Source organism: Sardina pilchardus, chromosome 17 (genome assembly GCF_963854185.1).
Source record: "Sardina pilchardus chromosome 17, fSarPil1.1, whole genome shotgun sequence".
Classification (NCBI taxonomy): Eukaryota; Metazoa; Chordata; class Actinopteri; order Clupeiformes; family Clupeidae; genus Sardina; species Sardina pilchardus.
In genome coordinates, this window is record NC_085010.1 from 27,878,175 (window position 1) to 27,897,712 (window position 19,538).

The following is a 19,538-nucleotide window of genomic DNA, read 5'->3' on the forward strand; positions in this document are numbered from 1 at the left end:
GTGTATGTTTTGTGTGTTTGCCAGGATATCTTTGGCAGTGACTGGTTTTCCATGCAGCTGGACCGAATCTTACGAGAAGCGTTCCGTGACATGGAAGTCTACATCCTGGACGTGTGGCAGATGACCGCCTGCCACTACAGCAGAGATAACATCCATCCTCCCTCCGTGGTCATCAAAAACGAAATTGACATTCTTCTGTCCTTTATGTGCCCCCAGTAAAGAGCCAAAGCCTCCTGACCCTCCAGTCCAACGCCTTCTCTTGGTGTCCTAATGGCACCTGGCCATCTTGACTGACTCACTCTCTCGCTCGACTGGTTCCAGCACACCTGACACTCAGCACACAAGACCTGCAGGTGCCACTGAGAACAGACATTTGACCCTTTGTGTCACTGTGCCCCTGCCTGTGCATACGTTTGGAGTGATGTCACTGTTTTCAGTTGCCATTCGGTTTGCTGCCCCCTGCTGTTCCTCCTCACTCCCTCTCCTCTTTAGGTTGAAGTCTATTCCAGACATGGAAAGTTAGGGAATGTTATTGTTTTGTGGGACAAAGTTATAGAATATGAAGGAATTTTGTTGTAGCTATTTTAAATTCACTCTCCAAAATATATTAATGCAAATATATGTATACATAGAATAAATAGTAATTTGCTGTACTGCTTGCTTGTGTGGCTGTGGTTAGCCCAACTTTGCTTATTCAATGCCCATTTATTCATCTCCCACTCATTCAGTATATCAGGCAGCAAAATCAAGTTAAATCACCCTAATGCTACGTCTCAGTTCAATTGAATCTAACATTTTCTCCTTCTCCCCCTCCTCCGCCTTTAGTGCTTCCCTTCTTCCCTCAACATGGGTCGTCTACCTCTTCTTGCCTACAGACCTCTAGTCTTATAAGATGCAAATGATCTGCTTGCACGTTATATGTGTGGTTTTTTATTATTATTATTTTAAGAATGAAGAGGCCTACTGCCTTTTTGCAGAAAAGGGGGACTTTTATATATAAATATACATATTTGGGCTTTTATGCCTTTAATCAGATAGGATAGTAGAGACTGACCGGAAGATCAGAGACGGTGCTTTGCATTGGATGGGGTTTGTACATCAGAGTCTGACTGCATTTTGACTCAGTTTTGACTCAGTTCCTTCACCATCTCACCACCGTTATGTGACCCTTCAAAGCGAAATCAGTCGCTTTGCGCACAACGTTATTTTGAGAGAATCCACAACAAACAAATGTTGAAAAGGTTAAAATGTTGAATTTCACGTTTTCGCATAATTCGACAGTATACAGTCTACAGTTTCATATTGTGAAGTAATTTTACGGAAAAACATAAGTTTTGACTGTTAAACCCGGCGAAGATTCAACACATTTGCAGTCATTCCCGTTGTCCACGCTGCTTAAAAAGGTGATTCTTCTGGCATATCGTGACAGGAGAACCATGTCAACTTTGGATGCGGTTATTTTAGTGATAGTTTGTGTAATACCCTCGATGTACATATCGTTGAAAAAGTTGTATAGGGTCTCTTAGTCATAAAATTGCTTAGAAATTGCTGTTTTGCTTGACTGACCAGTTTTATCGAAACCAGTAATATTTCCTCCCGGCCCCAGTGTCCCTATCCGCTATTGCAACCTTGCAGTTTGTTCAGGAGACGATCGCTCCTTGTTTACATCTGGAAGGCTGAGACGCGTAAGGAACAAGAAGAACCACGCTTGCAATTTATATATTTATATATAGCCTATATATGTATAAATATACACGCTAAAGCTGTCGGGAAGCTCTGCAGAGAAATATGCCAGCATAAAATGAGCGAAAACGAAAAACAAAACCGAAACCGGAGATGAAATCGCCAATCCTGCATAGTTTCTCTTTAATTTTGTAAATTTTATCGAAGCGACTGGTTTTGCTTTGCAGGGTCACATATTTCCTTAAAGGGATAATCCGGAGTGAAATGCACTTTAGATCAATTTTTCGGACTATTGGGAGTACATATGTTGAGTTGACACCAAAATCATGTCATTCGGATGTATTTTGAGAAAGTTCGAGCCCACCGTTTTTAGCCAAAACTCGTTAGCCTGGAAATGACTCGGGCATGTCCTTTCGCCGCTACAAAACGCTATTTTTATACCTCTTCTACTGTTCCAAACAACACTACACTTACGTGGTAGTGAGTAGAGGATCCCTAAAGCCAAACCGAAGTATCCCCACGTCTTTATGTGGTCGGATAGAGAGTCCAGAATTAATTTAATCGAGTCCGTACCTTTCCGGAAATGTTAATAAAGTGTTGTTAAAACGTTGCTAGCTGCAGCTGCGACATTTCCGGAAAGGTACTGACTCGATTAAATTTATTCTGGACTCTCTATCCGACCACATAAAGACGTGGGGATACTTCGGTTTGGCTTTAGGGATCCTCTACTCACTACCACGTAAGTGTAGTGTTGTTTGGAACAGTAGAAGAGGTATAAAAATAGCGTTTTGTAGCGGCGAAAGACATGCCCGAGTCACTTCCAGGCTAACGAGTTTTGGCTAAAAACGGTGAGCTCGAACTTTCTCAAAATACATCCGAATGACATGATTTTGGTGTCAACTCAACGTATGTACTCCCAATAGTCCGAAAAATTGATCTAAAGTGCATTTCACTCCGGATTATCCCTTTAATGTTATGTCATTGTACATCCTGGTGAATATACACAAATTGTTCTATGATTTTCTCATATTTTCTTCACAGTTCTATGAACTCTGATAAAGTCAGGGGGAAAAAAAGAAAAAGGCAAAAAATCTCGTCCAGTCCCAGGAACCGTTTGCATATCTGTGGCCATACATACAGTGATATCTGTTCTGTCGTGTGTGATGAAGTCCCTTTCATCTTCCACAGCTTTGTCTCATGTTCTTTTGAAACACTCAGTGTGAGGGACAATATGTGAGGAATAGGTACATTTACCTAAATATTTGTGCAAGGAGAAACAACAATGTGTGGACCAAGTAACAGGCTTCAAAAAATGTGCCCCCTGCACAAACATCACACATAGGTTGATGTTTGCTCCATTAAAAACACCTAGTTTGACCTGACCCTTGTCTGTTGGTATTTATTTACATTTGCTATGACTTATTGTACTGTACTTATGTACTCTAGCATACATTATTATGGAAGATATTATTTATTCGTGTAAATCATTTCATCATTTTTTAATGCTAATCGGTGAAGTGTCCCTTTAATCCCTGGATGGGAGACTGCATGGAAATTCCTGGTGCTTTAAGCATTTTGCTTTGGATTGAGCTGCTTGCAGCCACACCAGCTGAGCGTGGTGACTGGATCCGAGTGGTGCAGTAATCGCTTACAGCCATAGCGCGCTGAGCACGCCCGCTCTCGTCTGATCTCAGAAGCTAGGCACCACAGGGCCCGTTTAGTACTTGGATGGGAGACCGCATGGGAGTACCGGGTGCTGTAAGCATTTTGCTTTGGATTGAGCTGCTTGCAGCCACACCAGCTGAGCTTGATGACTGGGTCTGAGTGGGGCAGTAATCGCTTACAGCCATAGTGCGCCGAGCACGCCCGCTATCTCGGAAACTAAGCAGCATGGGGCCCGTTTAGGGATTGGATGGTGAAAAAAAAGAAGACCCCTCCTTTTCCCCTTCGACAAACTTTTGACTTGTGCTACACAGACTTTGCATCCACACATGCACTCACCTTTTTACTTGTTTGGTTGAAAGGTGTCATTTTATTGTTGTATGTATGTGTCTTGGTCTATGAATGATTTTAACACTTGGTGGGTAAATGGTACCCCCCCCCGTAAAATGGTTTAGCCCGTTAACTTGATTGGGCTAATTGGCTGGCCTATATCAGGGCAGGTGTAATTCACACAAAGGAAAGAGTCTAGATGCAGAGGGGACAATGGAATACGAACAGGAAGAGCTAGAAATTCAGGGACAGGAAAGTTGTTAGTCTATGTTTGATGGGATGGGAGACCGCATGGGAAAAACGGGTGCTGTAAGTATTCTGCTTTGGATAGAGCTGCTTGCAGCCACACCAGCTGAGCTTGACGACTGGGTCCGAGTTTATGAAAATCCCCTGACGCAGCAAAGTTTATCCTGGGAGACTTCAACCTCTGCAGTTTAACTGAACAGTTACCAACCTACCACCAGTATGTGTCATGTCCCACTAGGGACGGGGCTTGCCTTGATCTGTGCTATGGAAATGTGGAAAATGCATACTATGCCAAAGCCCTGCCAGGGTTAGGAAAGTCGGATCATAATATGATTCGGCTCATACCAGCATACCAGTCCCTGCTACGCCGGGGAAAGGTTCAGACAAGGGAGGTCCAATGCTGGTCTGCTGATTCAAAAGCAGCTCTGCAGGGATGTCTGGACAGCACGGACTGGGATGTAATCATGGACATGGACACCTCACAAGATATTAATGATGCTGCTTCAGCAGTTAGTGGATATATACAGTTCTGTGAGGATCTATTTATTCCCAAAAAAACAATCAGACTGTATCCAAACAATAAGCCATGGGTTACACCAGAACTGAAAGAACTGTTGAATCAGAAAAAGAGACTGTTTCAATCAGGAGGTACTAAAGCAGACATTAAGGCTGTGCAGTATAAAATTAGGAGGAAAATCATGCAATGTAAACTAGCCTACAAAGATAAAGTGCAGTCAATGTTTAGTCATGATGCAAGGCGAGCCTGGCAAGGCCTACAAACTATGACTGGGTATAAACCTAAAATGTATACTTTAAATGTGGCAGATGACTATGTATTTTCTAAGGATCTTAACACTTTCTATTGTCGTTTTGATGAGATTGATTATTCTGAACAGCAGGTACAGGCAATTAATAAAATACAAGGCTTAACTGGCAGGGACATTGTTATTTCCATTGATGATGTCAGGAGGCAATTTGCTCAGCTTCATATAGGGAAAGCACAGGGGCCAGATGGAATTAGCTGTAAGATATTAAGGGCATGTGCTGATTCGCTGGCAGTCCCCTTCCAGAAGCTGTTTCAGCACTCAGTTGACACAGGACTGATTCCAACACAGTGGAAGCTGTCCCTAATTATACCAGTACCTAAACATAACAGGCCCAAAGAAATGAATGACCTGAGACCAGTGGCATTAACTTCAGTTCCTATGAAGTGTCTTGAAAAGATATTACTAAACCATCTTTTAACTGAAGTTTCCTCTTGCCTTGATTCTCACCAGTTTGCTTATCAACCAAGAAGAGGGGTGGATGATGCACTGCTGACATTGACTGACAGCATATTAGAACACCTAGAAAGGCCTAGCACCTTTGTAAAGATAGTCTTCATTGATTTCAGCAGTGCATTTAACACCATACAGCCCCACCTGTTGGTGGATAAACTGGCAGAGCTGGGGGTCAACCAAAAGCTCATTATTTGGATCAACAGTTTCCTGACAAATAGGACACAACAGGTCAGGTTTAATTCTGTTACCTCCACAACCAGGTCCATAAACACTGGCGCCCCTCAGGGTTGTGTTTTGTCCCCCATACTCTTCACACTTTATACTAATGAGTGTCAGGCCAGTACATCCACACACACTTTCTTTAAATATGCAGATGATACTGCTATTGTTGGATACTTGAAACCTGACAACTCAGCACTGACCAGCTTTGAGGAGGAGGTAAGTAAATTCACCAATTGGTGTAAAGACAACTTCTTGACAGTTAATGCAAACAAAACCAAAGAGATGGTAATAGATTTCAGGCGCCATAAATGCGAGATCCCCAATAGTGTTATTAACAACAACATTATTGAGAGGGTTAATAGTTATAAATATCTAGGGATTGAAATTGATGACCAACTCAAATTTGATGCATGCACTACGTCTAAGGTGAAAAAATTACAACAGCGAATGTTCTTTCTGCGTAAGCTTAATTACTTCTAGGTGGACAGCATTGTTTTAGAATTGTTTTATAAAACAGTCCTTCAGAGCGTTTTGTCTTTTGGCCTAGTAGTGAGGGGAATTGTGTTATTTTAGGAACGATTCATATAGATTTTTGCAAATAGTGTTTTTTTACTTGCTAGGACCCCATTGAATACAAAACAACCTGTTTCCAATTTTTTGGCGGTCAATATATGCAGAAAAATCACAAAAAATAACATATAGTATAGTAATTCCGTGACTATTCTCTGGCAAATATATTTTGTTGACTGATTTGACTTCTATACACCCTATACATCTCATTTTGAGATTTAGACATCATCTTGGCCCTGAAATCCAAGATGGCCACCATCTGGTAGAGCGAAAACATCATTTTTAATACACAAATGAACTTTTTAACCAGAGCACCTACAATGATGCATGAAGACAGTTTTTGTGGTAAATTGACCATAAGGATTGTGATTTTGACATTATTTTGACATTAGCTCATTGTTTTGACCCCAAAACCCAAGATGGCCACCATCTGGGAAGGCAAAAATGTGACGTTTAGAAGAAACACTGCCTTTGACACCATAGATCATGACATACTACTTGATGGGCTTGAACATACCATAGGCATCAAAGACTCAGCACTCACTTGATTAAGATCATACCTTACCAACTGTCGACAATTTGTACTGGTCCATAACGAACCATCTACCCAGATTATGATAAAATATGGAGTGCCTCAAGGCTCAGTACTGGGGCCCCTCTTATTTTCCCTGCATTATGCTTCCCCATGGTTCTTAAATTAGGAAACATGACATTCATTTCCATTCTTATGCAGATGATACACAATTATACTTTTCCATAAAGCCTGATGAATTAACCCTGTTAGGCAAACTTGACACAATCATGTATAAGATATATAAAAACCAGAGCACCTAAAATGATGCATGAAGACATTTTCTGTGGTAAATTGACCATAAGGATTGTGTTTTTGACATCCTTTTGACATTAACACATTGTTCTGACCCCAAAACCCAAGACGGCCACCATCCAAGAAGTTTAAAGTAATAGAAGATTAGTCCGAATCAGAGCATTCTGCACTCTGAATCACCACTATCTGATGAAATTCTACTCTGCACATCATCATTTTCATTTTCTTCCCAATCATACTCACACTACTATCTTCCGTGCTGTCTTCAACTGCCCTTAATGCAGGTAGATGAGTTGGAAGAGCAGGTATTGTGTTGCGGACAGGGCGACAATGACCATCCACCAACTCCCATCCATGTCTGATTGGCATGGGATGGTGCTCAGGGAGGGATGGCGTACTAGATATGCCAAGTAGTCACAGAGGCAGTGTTGGCACAAGCTATCTTCATCTGGGGTGAGACTGATAGATGATTTATTTTTCATGCTCTTCCACTTCACTGCACCTGCCTCTGCCATGGTGCTACTCTTGTGGTACTCTTGTGACCACAGATGACATGTCTTGTGAACTTGGATACTTCCTGCAACACTTCCTCCTCAAGGTCAAGGCTAAAGCATTTAACACATTGCTTTGTAGCGTAAGTAACATGGGGCATCTACAAAAATTGATATGAGGCTACCTGACTGACATTGCACAAACTGTTGATGCAGAGATTGTTTACTCTGGTGGCCCCCACTGTACTACTTCTGCTTTCACCAGTCTGAGGCAAACACTATCATCTCAACACTATCATCTTCTCCACGTACGCAATGCTGCGAGAATCAGGCTATCATGGACCTGTTGTCCTTGATTCTGCTGGTAATGATGCCTATGTCGAACCAGCGTTAATCTCAAAGCAACTTTCTGGTATGCTCTACATGAAGAGAAAGTAGAATATGGTAGCCTGCAGTGATCTGATAACTGACAAGATGGTAGACTGCATTGTGCAGCTGCACTGTATGATCGGATGTGATCCTAACTGGATTCTGTGGCAAGGATAAGAATTCAGTGTATGACCAGATGGCAAAGAACCCTGTGCAATAGCTCTCAGTGTGGAGATAGCCTTGACTTTGAGGATGAGGTGATACAGGAGGTGTTACAAGTTCACGAGACAGATGATCTATGGTGACCACAAAAGTAGCACCATGGCTGAGGCACATGCAGTGAAATGGAAGAGCATGAAAAAAATGATAATCTCCCTCCGGATGAAACCAGAACCTCCAGAAACACTATATTGCCAAAAGTATCAGGTCACTTGTCTTGACTCGCATATGAACTTAAGCGACATCCCATTCTTAATCCACAGGGTTTAATATGATGTTGGTCCACTTTTTTCAAATATCTAACTGATACTAACAGCTTCAATTCTTCTGGGAAGGCTTTCACACAATGTTTAAGAATGTGTGAATTTTTGACCATTCTTAAGCGTATTTGTGAGGTCACACACTGATGTTGAACGACGAGACTGGTCTCTGCTCTAATTCATCCCAAAGGTGTTCTATTAGGTTGAGGTTAGGAGGTCAAGTTCATCCACACCAAACTCTATCATCCATGTCTTTATTGACCTCGGTTTGTGCATTGGTGCACAGTCATGTTGGAACAGGAAGGGGTCATCCCCAAATGGTTCCCACAAAGTTGGGAGCATGGAATTGTCCAAAATCTCTTGGTCAATGCTGAAGCATTCAGAGCTCCTTTCATTGAAACTAAAGGAACATGGGGATTAATTAGAGCGGAGGCTGACTCCCAAATGCGCTTCTGGAAGAATGGTAAAATATTCCCATAACCAGACTCCTAAACCTTATGGAAAGCCTTCCTAGAAGAATTGAAGCTGTTATAGCTGCAAAGGGTGGACCAACATTAAATGAAACCCTATGGATTAAGAATGGGATTTAATATGCAAGTCAAGGCATGTGACCCAATACTTTTGGCAATATACTGTAGTGTAGCAACTGATCAAACAGGGTAATTATTAAGATACATTTTCTTATTATAGCTCAGGGGAGGCTATTCCTATACTAACTCCTATCCAGTAAAGACACATCCCATGTCTCTTACATATAGTGTAGTAGTAGGCATGTGATGTAGTCTACTTTAATGACCTTTTGAACTCTTTTATAAAAGTCCATGTCTGACCACACAAGTGCTGGTTCATTTTCCTGGTGGTCCCCTGCCATCAGATCGTTAAGATTACAGAACTGAGTTCTTCCTGAAAAAGCTCACGTTTCATTTTGTTTATTGTTTCCGAGTAACAAGGGCTGTGCTAGTATATTAATTCAAATGATAAAATGTTCAGAGGTGGTCAGAAATGACCCACAGAAGAAACTATTCAATTTTGGGAGTGATCCGTATCACCGTCGGGATTCTGGAGGCGTTTATGTTTTCGCTTTGTGGTGTAATGGCATGGTATGACCACGTGGTGGCGATCTGAATAGTTTAGGTTCAAATGTATGACAACCTAGGTAGAGCGATACAGGTGGAAGTCTGCGGAAGTGCTTTTCTAGTTAGGTTGTATGCAAATAAAAGTACCATAATAACATAATGGTGGTTACACCCATTATTGGTTGATTATCATGAGACTCGTGTTATAATCGTGTTATAATCAAGGCAACTTGCAAACGTACCATAGGCGCAGTGATATCTTACGCAGCATCTGAAAATAGTCCCCATAGACAACAAGCAGTAGTAGTGCCAGTAGCTGCAAGTTGCCTTGATTATTACGCCAGATGAGAGTGTAGTTCCATGTCAAATCAGCCTAGAAAAATGCCAGGTTTCATTTTCAGTTGGTCTTATTGCACTTTCTAACTTGAGAGGAGACACGTTTTAAATGGAAAAATTACCAGAAATCTTAGTCACTTTTAAACATGAAGCTAGCAGGCGAGAAGCTAATGGTCTAATCCGATTCAATGATCTATGCTAGGCTGAAGCTAAAAGTTGTATCGCCAGACTCACAGAATGGCTGGATGAACGGGAACAAGGTAAATATCGATTGTTTTGCTCGAGGGAAGGTGGAAAATGAGCGTATTTCCAAAAATGGCGGAATATCCCTTTAAGTGCAAGTCACGAGCACCTTTAATTGCAGATTTTGCATGAGCACACTTAAGTCACAAATGTGTACCCGTACATTTGAAGTTGTACATATTTTTGATATACCTTGTAATAGGGGCTACGGGTCCACAAATCCGTGTTGCAGGAACACAAATCCTATCCTGTGCATCACAACTGCCTGGCCTCATACCCTAGAGACTTTTGCCCCATTCACACTGCAATGATTGGGGCAAAACACTTTTGCACATCCGTGTTTCATAGTCTGAGAATGTGAACAACATTCGTTTTGCCCCAACCATTGCGGTGTGAATGGGGCAAAAGTCTCAAGGACATGAGGCAAAAGTCTCGAGGGCATGAGGTCAGGAAGTTGTGAAGCACAGGCTGTCGGTCGTACACCTTCCACCGCTATGCCGAGAAGAATTCCTCTATGGGGTTCAAAAATGGTGAGTATGGTGGGAGGTGTTGAATGAGAAATGGTGGGTGGTCAGCAAACCAGTTTTTGGACTGGAGCTGCACGATGGAAGCTCACGTTGTCCCACACTACAACGTATCAGTTTTGGACTGGGGCTGCACCATGGAAGCTCACGTTGTCCCACACTACAACGTATCAGTTTTGGACTGGGGCTGCACGATGGAAGCTCACGTTGTCCCACACTACAACGTATCAGTTTTGGACTGGGGCTGCACGATGGAAGCTCACGTTGTCCTACAACGTATCAGTTTTGGACTGGGGCTGCACGATGGAAGCTCACGTTGTCCTACAACGTATCAGTTTTGGACTGGGGCTGCACGATGGAAGCTCACGTTGTCCCACACTACAACGCATCAGTTTGGTTGATGATCTGGATCATTCATGTACTCTGGTGTTATGACAATGTTGTGGAGTCCGTCCAGAAATGCGAGTATATGAGCTGTGTTGTATGGTCCAGGGTTGGCATGACGGTGGAGGACACCATGTGTATGAGCCGTGTTGTATGGTCCAGGGTTGGCATGACGGTGGAGGACACCATGTGTACGAGAGATGGCAGTGCACTTTGTGATGTTCCCACCACGTTGGCCAGGAACATTTATAATGGCCCTGTGGCCAATGATGTTTCTCCCCCTCCTTCTGGTCTTTGCAGCCTCATCTATAAAGATGAACTCATGCGGGATGGGATGGCATGCATCCTTTTCCAGTACTCTCTGAAAACAAAGAACATAAATTAGTCAATATGGTGTTACTGTATTTACAGCAGTACACTGGGAAACAATGTTGCATGTAGTGTACTGCCGTCAATATTGTACTTACATCCACATACTGTATGCTCGTCTGAGATCTTTGTTTCTTGGTGAGTTTCTTTCAAACGGCACCTTATAGAGTTGCTTCATTCTGAATTTGTTTCTCTTCAAAATGCGAGCCAATGTGGATTGACTGACCTGTTGAATGTTATTGAATGTTATGTTGTCTTGCATGATGTGCCTTTGAATTTCTCGGAGTCGGATCTCATTATTTGCCAAAACCAAGCTTACAATGGCAACTTCTGTACTGCGGTGAACATTGAGTTCCTTCCTCCACCATGGATTCTTCTGTCAATCCTTTAGAAAAAAAATATTTCCCCCACAGTAGAGTAAATTGTAACCGGAAACTTGTACAGTTGGTGTATGACATCAGCCATTCATGAGGTAAACAGGTGTTACCCAACTGATATACTGCACTATGACATGGGGTGTACTACATAGTGTGAAAGAAATGTTGATTACATAGCTGTGCTCCCGTCTGTACTGTATGTCCGGATGACCGAAGCGACAGTAAAGCGGCTCAAGTTGGGCTGCACTCTCTGTGTCAGTCCATGGTTGATGACATGATCAACTAAGGTTGCACGGATTTCATTTGACAGTTGTTGTCTTCTTTGGCCATGTTGACATCCCTATCAGCTCTACCCCTACCTCTCACTCTTCCTCATCCTCTCATTCTCACCCTCCCTCTTCCTCTTCCTCTCTCTCTGCGATGTTTTCCATTGTGTTGTTGTTTCCAAAAGGTGCTCACCTGTGGTCTTTTTATAGTGCGTACTTCCTGGTTGATTAAGCTCTGAGATGTTTGGCCAGGTGGCACACATATTGGTCAACTAGCTAATGTGTGTCAATCAGAATGCCATTGTTTTGAAACTGCAAACATGTGACTTTATGAGAACCGAACCGTGTTCAGCGCATGCAAAAAGTGCCATTGTGTGCATTGCAAAATGTGTGTAAAGCTGAAAATCTGTTTAGACATTTGGAGACTTGAGAGGATGTGTTGCTCTCTGTGTGTCAGTTTGAATAATTGTGCTATGAATGTCATTTTAGTGTGTTAGCAATTGGAAAAAACTGTAAAGGGGAACTATGCAGGTTTGGCGATTTCATCGCCGGTTTCACTTTCGCATTTCGTTTTCGCTTGTTTTATGCTTGCAGATTTATCTGCAGAGCTTCCCCTTCAGCTTTAGCGTGTACATTTTACAACACTCCTCAATCGGTCAGTCTGCCTTTTCATGAGCATGATCGCGAGGCTGCATGGGGACTTTCTGTTTGTCAGTGCCACCATCCCAATGACTCAGAAGCTGATTGGTTCAGGCAAACTAAGCTAAAAAAAAGTTATAGTTCAAGGGCAAAAAGACTATGAAAACAATAGAATTGAAAACAAATATTTTACAGGTTTTAGTTATGGAACCTAATGATTGTGTAGACAAACTCTGAGGAAATTCGGAGTTGGTGCTGCAACCATTTTCCTGGATTTTGTCTGATTCCACACGGAATGACTCTTAAAGGGACACTTCACCGATTAGAATTAAGCTTTGTATCTTTAGAAAACCAGTCATGCTTTTGAATGGTTGTGCATCATTCCCTCAGTTTGCCTTGAGATGGGAGAAATACAGATTTCCCCGTTGAGTCAGAAAATCAGAATAGTCTATACCATGCTGAGCTGTAGTTCAGGAAACAGAAACAATAGGGCGTGACAAATGAAAAGGCAGTCGAGCTTCGCCATGCTGCTCAAAAGAATGTAAGCTAGCTTTCTTCCTTAAAGGCAAAATGAAAAAAAAAGAATCAGTCTTATTTGTTAAGTTTTTTCTAAATGCTTTTGTATTTCACACTTTTGCCATTCATGTTATTTCAAGAGATGAGGTGTAGTGTGTGTGTGTGTGTGTGTGCTTGCATGTGTGTGCATGTACAATATATGTGTGTGTGCATGTGTGTGCGTGGATATGGGATGGGTTGACATGGCCCCTATGCCCTACGGCTCTCGATATTCACAGAAAACTGTGTCTGGCCATCTACAGGCCAATTGGGGTACAGTCACTAAATGTACACATAAAACCATTTATTGTATGGCCCCCCATGAACCAAATTACACAAAACTTGGCGTGCATTCAGAGGGTGTCATAATGATATACTTACAATTTATTGTAGTTTTGACCATGTTAAGTCAGAGGTACTGTACCTGCGATGACAACAACTCATTTATGCTTTTTCATTTGATACTAGGTGGCGCTATGAAATGAGTGGTTATGGCATGGGTTGATATGGCCCTTTACAATCAACATACAAAAAAGGTGTTCCTCATAGGCCCTACGGTTCTCGAGATATTCACTGGAAACTGTGTCCGCACTACCCTCCTTCGAGGGGTCCTATATGCTTCGCTGTGCGGCGGCAGAGAGGGTTAAAGCGGCGTAATGGAGGATCTTTGGCGGCGGTCATAATGAGAGCAAGAGAGGATTTCATTGGTAACAGCAATGCCATATTGAGTATGCTTTAGTGAACGGACAGCACTTGATGACCTTAAACAACAGAGCTCTATGTTAAAAAATAGTTCCCCTTTAGAACTCTGATGAATAACCCTTTCTGTTATTTGATGTAAACTTTTAGAATTCATACAATGTTGAGCAAGTCAAAGATTTAGTTCCCCATAATCCTATGGCAGGCAGCAAGACTATTATGTTGCAAAAGGAAACACTAAAGTAGATAAACGTTTATTTGTCCGAGTGGGTACGACAACATTGTTAGTTCACACAGATGTCTCCCATGGACATCAGACAAAGCTTCCTGGAGTGAAGGAAGTGGTTCTGTTGTCTTCAGGAAGTTCTGTGAATAGATTTGACAGCATGTTGAGCAATTTTAGACAGAAGCACTGTTAAGAGAGGAGGGAACCTCTCACCAAAGGAATGAAGCTCTAATGGCTATGTTTTCCCCTCCACTGTTTCCCAATGCTGTTAATCATTGACTGGAACAAAGCTTATTTAATTATTTCAACCAGTTATAAACTTCTCTCTTAAACCAATCGTAACTTACTGTACCTAGAAGAAATGTCTTTCGACTGACTTTCTTTTTAAGCATTTTTCTGTCTTCAATCAATGATGATACTGTAGGACAGTGTAGAGAGACAGGAAGTGAGTGGGAGAGAGAGCAGGGATGGGATCCGGAAAGGACCACAGGGCGGGAATTGAACCCAGGTGTACGGTGCAGCTAGCCAGTTGTCCCACAGCTGGAGCCCCGATTAACTGTTTTTTTTAGTTTTTTTTTAATGAAGGGTAGTTCAGCATAAAAAAATGGATAATGTGGTCAAATTTATTTAAGTCTTCAACAAATAGAAATTATACTGTACAGTGACACAACCAACTGATTTATCTGTTAATATTATCTTTCCAGACGTCCTTAAGAAAAATACATTTGACCACTTACTCAGGAGAATAATAACCAACTTGATGGGCTTGATGCAGTCTTTTTTCCTTCTAAAGCAAAATGTACTATAAAATGTCAGTGTTTCTCTTCACTACATACTGACACTGACAGTAACATAAAAGCACAGTATTAAACACGTGTTGAGTGTCCCAGCAGAACCAGTCCCATGTTGTGTATTGTGTCAATATTTAGTGTTTTCTTTCAGTTGATCATTTAACGAAACATAAATGATAAAACTGACAAAAGATGATGAAGTAACTAATGTTTCACATGATGAGTAAGAGAAAGTAAACCAAGTTACACAGTTATATGTTGTCTTTTTTTTTTGATTAAATGGAAGGAACTCACAACAATTGCACCATAATATCCATTTTGTTTTTCAAACATAACGCCCATTTCCCTAAATAATCCTTTTCATAAATAAAGCATAGATGTAGCTGTGCAAACGTAAGGTATAAGTCTACAATAGATTCCAATCCATAATCTGTTTTTCACTTTTGCTCATTCTGGAATTGCCTTTGTTGGTAAAGCAAACCAGCATAATTTGCAAGAAAATAAACAACATAAATATATTTGCATCTTAGGGCTTTATATTGCACCACAAATGGGTGGTCACCTGCATCCATTTTCCTACACAATAGAGTGCTACTGTACATCACACATGGAGGAGTGAGAGGAGGTGGGAATGGTCCAAGGTGCCTACATAGTGGAGTGGTTTTATGGATGAGGGTGGGGTTGGGGGAGGGGGGGGGGACGGGCAGGAGTTTCAGGTGGCCTGAGTTGGTCCAAAGAGTTCTGAAGCTGCCTGTTTCCTTTCCCAACAGACCCCAGTGGTGACTTTGTTTAGAGGTCAATCGAGAGGTGTGACCCCCTCCAGGTGGTCTGGGATGGGCAGGCCGGTGAGCACGGTCAGACATTTGTTCCACACGTTGAAGACGGGGCAGACGGGCTGGGTGAAGGACACGTGGAAGGTGTGCAGGTGCTGGGAGCCCACGGCGTCGTAGAAGGCCAGCGAGCCGGCATCGTAGTCCAGCAGCACCCCCACGCGCCGCAGGTGGGGGGACGGCTCGATGGCCATCTCCTTGCTGTTGTGGCGCACCACCCAAGAGTTGTTGCAGCGACAGAGCACCCAGGATGCCGGATTCTTGCCAATCCACTCGTGTTTGGGTGCAGATTTGTAGGCAATGCCCACTGCGTACCTTTAGAGCAGACACAAACAGCCGTATAAAAATCAGAACTCATCATCACAAATGTTATTTGCATGATTAACTTTTTAATATTGTCATTTAGTTGTCCCACCAAGTGCCCATAGAAAATAAATAAATTACCAGGTGCTTCCTCCAATCAGAGCTTCCCAGTAATGGCGGCCGCTGTCTATGTAGACATTTGCAGTGACGCCATAGCTGCTCTGGCTGCTGAAGCGTTCCTGGCCACTTTTCTTTGAGGAGGTCTCGTCCCGTTCTACGGTCAAGTTGTCATGGGACACCTTCAGCTTCCTGTGAGCACTCTTGGGGTCGAGCTTGAATGGCTGACCTGAGGAAGAAATAAATGCTGTTATCTGTTTCATCTTAAAACTGGACCCCCGCATGGTCTTATTGTTATGAACACCATGGCGCCTTGGAAGATGGTGGCTATTGTTCAGTGCTTTGTTTCTTATGTTCTTGGAACCCCATCTCGTTTTTGTCTTTCAGCACAGGACTGACTAGTAGCAGTACCAGAAAAGGACATAGGATGGCGCTGTTGGTTTAATCCTGGTAGCCTATTAGATAGCCGGCAGGTCTCATTATCAAAAGGTTTTATTCAAGTGTAGAAGAGGATTAGCGTCAAGCCACTCATGCACTATTGTTGATAATCAATTTTATTTGATTTCAGGTGTGTCCCGATCACAAATAGAAAATAAGTTACAAAAAAAGGAGAAGATCTTATGCGCCTCTGCAAGCAACTGGTGCATCCACGTCAGGGGACAAGTTGATCAAAAAGAGAAGATACCAGAGCAGCATACAGTAGTTTTAAGGCTTAATGTTTTTTTGTTTTTAAATATGCAAAGGTGCATAGCAAAAGACTAACATCTTGATTACATCTTCGTCAGAGTCTGTAGAAACCAAGTTACATTGGCTATCTGTACATGCTCAAACAAATTAACCACATTGTATGATGTTCTCAATTTGATAATTGTGTTTATTTGGGATTGATGCTAGATAGCAGCTAACATTAGACCCAATAGGCCAATAATGAACTATTATAGCCTAGAAGGGTCACGGATAGCATTCAAAACACGTTTGTGTTACAAAATTCACACTTTTTTTTTTTTTCAGTTCAAATGGTTAATCTTACCAAATCTATCACGTCTATTCGTGAAAAATCTATTCTTTTTTTACTATAGTGTTAATTATAGTATACAATTATAGTATGCAAAGTACTTACTGTTAGTCTTGAGGGTCCCTGGCTCACTGCTGCGGCTGCCAGCCTGGTTGATGGCTTTGACTATGAAGATGTACTTAGTCCCACTCTGCAGGCCATGGACAGTGTAGTGGTTCTGCTTAATGTTGGGCACAATCATCCAACTGTCCATGGAGTTACACAGACCTGGTAGGGATAAAGCAGTTCATTAATCATACGGTCCTTTAAACGTGACATAGAATGGAAATATTTTTTTTCTTGGTTTTCATGAATTATGAGAGGTTGTGCATAAACAAAGAGCTATCATGAACATGAATCATGGTTGTGCCCTCCTTCATATGAAAATCTTGAACTTAGAAATAGACACTAAAAAATGGGTGAATTAGAAAAGAGCTTGCTTATGATGTCAGACATCGCAATGCCATTGAAGTTCAATTGGGGTTGCCAAAGAGGGCGCCATTTAGTCAAACAGACCATTTCAATACCCAGCCTAAATATATGGTTTTATTAGTCTTGTAAAATTGCAATTGAGCTTATTTTTTTAAAATCAAAGTTGAATATATAGTATTTTAACATCAGAGAACACAGTGCAATACTCAATTCATCCATTCTATGTCACCTTTAAGAATACAACTCTTCCTGTAGCCTACGTACAAGAGGTGAGGTACAGATGTGAATGGAGCACCTCTCTTGCATAGTTGAAAAAATATTTTAAAATGACCTAATTAAGGGTGGACAGTTTGAGCTAATTCATCCATCTGAATATTTAATCTATTCATGGTATGGGTTGAGACTTAACGGCACCCAGAACGGCAAAATAACTGAGGTTTCATTTAGTTTTAATCAAATCAGGTCTTGCGCTTGTAGAAATCATTTTCACTCTCCTGCTCTTAATGGGTCAGCAGGTTCAATTGGACTGCTGTGGGTATACTAAATGCTCAGTTCTTCCTGTCATCCGTGCATCGCTTTCCTCAATCCCTCATCTACTGTAGGCATGTTGTCTTTCAGGCTAAGCTCACACTGCAAGTCTTAGTGCTCAATTCGGATTTTTGCTCAGATCCGATTTTTCACATTAAATATTAAATTGTGGCCTATATCAGATTCCAGTGTGAACTGTGTGCAGTTCTGAACTGATCCACATGTGCATCCCGCCGGCGCATAATTGTGACAATCATCAGTGTAGATTGACACAAAAGTCGCATCAAATCTGCCATTGTTATTCACACTGTAGTCACATTGAAAAATAAAAATCAGACCTCTGATTCACGATTTAGAATGTGGTTTAGAATATGGAAGATTCGAGTGTTCACACTACTTCTGAAGAAGTCTGACCATGCAGGTCACTCGACCCCCCCCCCCCCCAAAAAAAAATCAGCTTTTGCCTGCAGTGAGAGTCAGAGGTCTTGGTGATCAGATTAGATCAGGCCTTGCTCCTCCAGCTAGAGCTCATAAATGCCACAACCAAGCAACCGATATATATATAAATATATATAAAAACCCCATTGCATTGCAGTGAGGTGCCCGAGATCTGCGAGACACTTGTCACTCGTTCTGACAGGGGAACCCGATTTGAAACGAGGGCATGACATGAGAGGCATCAGCGTGGGGGTCCCACAGCTGAAGGGGGAAGGAGGAAGTGACACGTTAAGTTTTAAGCCTCCCACTGAGACTCACTGAGATGAGTGCTGATGACTACATTAGCTGTAAAACAACCAGATGTGAAAACAATGAGTAGCCTTCTATTTTGAGTAGCCTTTTATTTATTTATACACATTATTCTGTTATTTCTTTGTGTATTTATTTATCTGTTTATTTATGAACTATCCCTGGGGACAAGTGACTATTATGGTAGAGCACTGTCACCCAAAATAACCCATAAATGAGCCTCTCAGACTAGTCTAACTGAAGCACAAGAAGCTTCTAACAAGAAGTTGGCTTGTTGACACTTTTTGCATTTTGTCTACCTTTTAAATCAGGACCCCAAATGTCTCCAGTCTGATTGGGGTTTTAACTAAATGCTTTTAACAATTCCTTGAATTGCATGTTGCCAGATTATCTTCTGAAATGGTAACTTTGTGTACATTATGTTCTATTCACTTAAAGTAAATATCACTTCACACTTTCCTGACATTTAGATATTTGTCAGATTTCAGGGTTGTATCAGTCAAAATGGAGAAGGAGGTGGTGAGAGTGGAGTGTGAAAAGCATTCACACATTGAGTGGTACGTCAGGGCAAGACAGAAAGTGCCCCTCCTGAACTTTTGCTCCCCAGAAATATTTATGTTGCCCTTTACAAAGTCATCTGTGTGTGACTGGGTCCCAATTATTGTGAAGGGTGTGAACATCTCCTGCCTGATGCACTTCAACATGCATCTTCTCTGAGGTTGCACTGTTTTTCTCAACAGAAGTCTTTCAAGCATGTGCAGTCTGATGGTTCAAGACATTTGGAAATCTCTGATCTCTGACAGCCAGCAGCCAGTCATCCATATAATCCATAGTCTCTCACGAGTAAAGGTGAGTTGTTTTTATCAGTTTAGTGGAATACAATA

General features: G+C 41.8%; 2 protein-coding genes and 1 pseudogene across 3 annotated transcripts in view; 2 read left to right on the top strand and 1 right to left on the bottom strand.

The window, feature by feature from the left end:
* The window catches only part of LOC134062186 (NXPE family member 3-like), a 51,584-nt gene extending 49,662 nt beyond the window's left edge, over positions 1-1,922 (top strand). The window contains exon 8 of the mRNA XM_062518119.1: positions 25-1,922. Coding sequence (XP_062374103.1) covers positions 25-219 — 195 coding nt within the window. The 3' untranslated portion in view covers positions 220-1,922. The remainder of the gene's footprint in view (positions 1-24) is intronic.
* Positions 1,923-3,329: 1,407 nt separating this feature from the next.
* On the top strand, positions 3,330-3,448 carry LOC134063217 (5S ribosomal RNA; annotated as a pseudogene).
* Positions 3,449-14,454: 11,006 nt separating this feature from the next.
* The window catches only part of LOC134062187 (E3 ubiquitin-protein ligase Midline-1-like), a 42,373-nt gene continuing 37,289 nt past the window's right edge, over positions 14,455-19,538 (bottom strand). For both annotated transcript variants that reach the window (XM_062518120.1, XM_062518122.1), the window contains exons 8-10: positions 17,014-17,175; positions 15,918-16,122; positions 14,455-15,788 (exon numbers count right to left, since the gene is read on the bottom strand). In XM_062518120.1, coding sequence (XP_062374104.1) covers positions 15,440-15,788; positions 15,918-16,122; positions 17,014-17,175 — 716 coding nt within the window. In that variant the 3' untranslated portion in view covers positions 14,455-15,439. The remainder of the gene's footprint in view (positions 15,789-15,917; positions 16,123-17,013; positions 17,176-19,538) is intronic.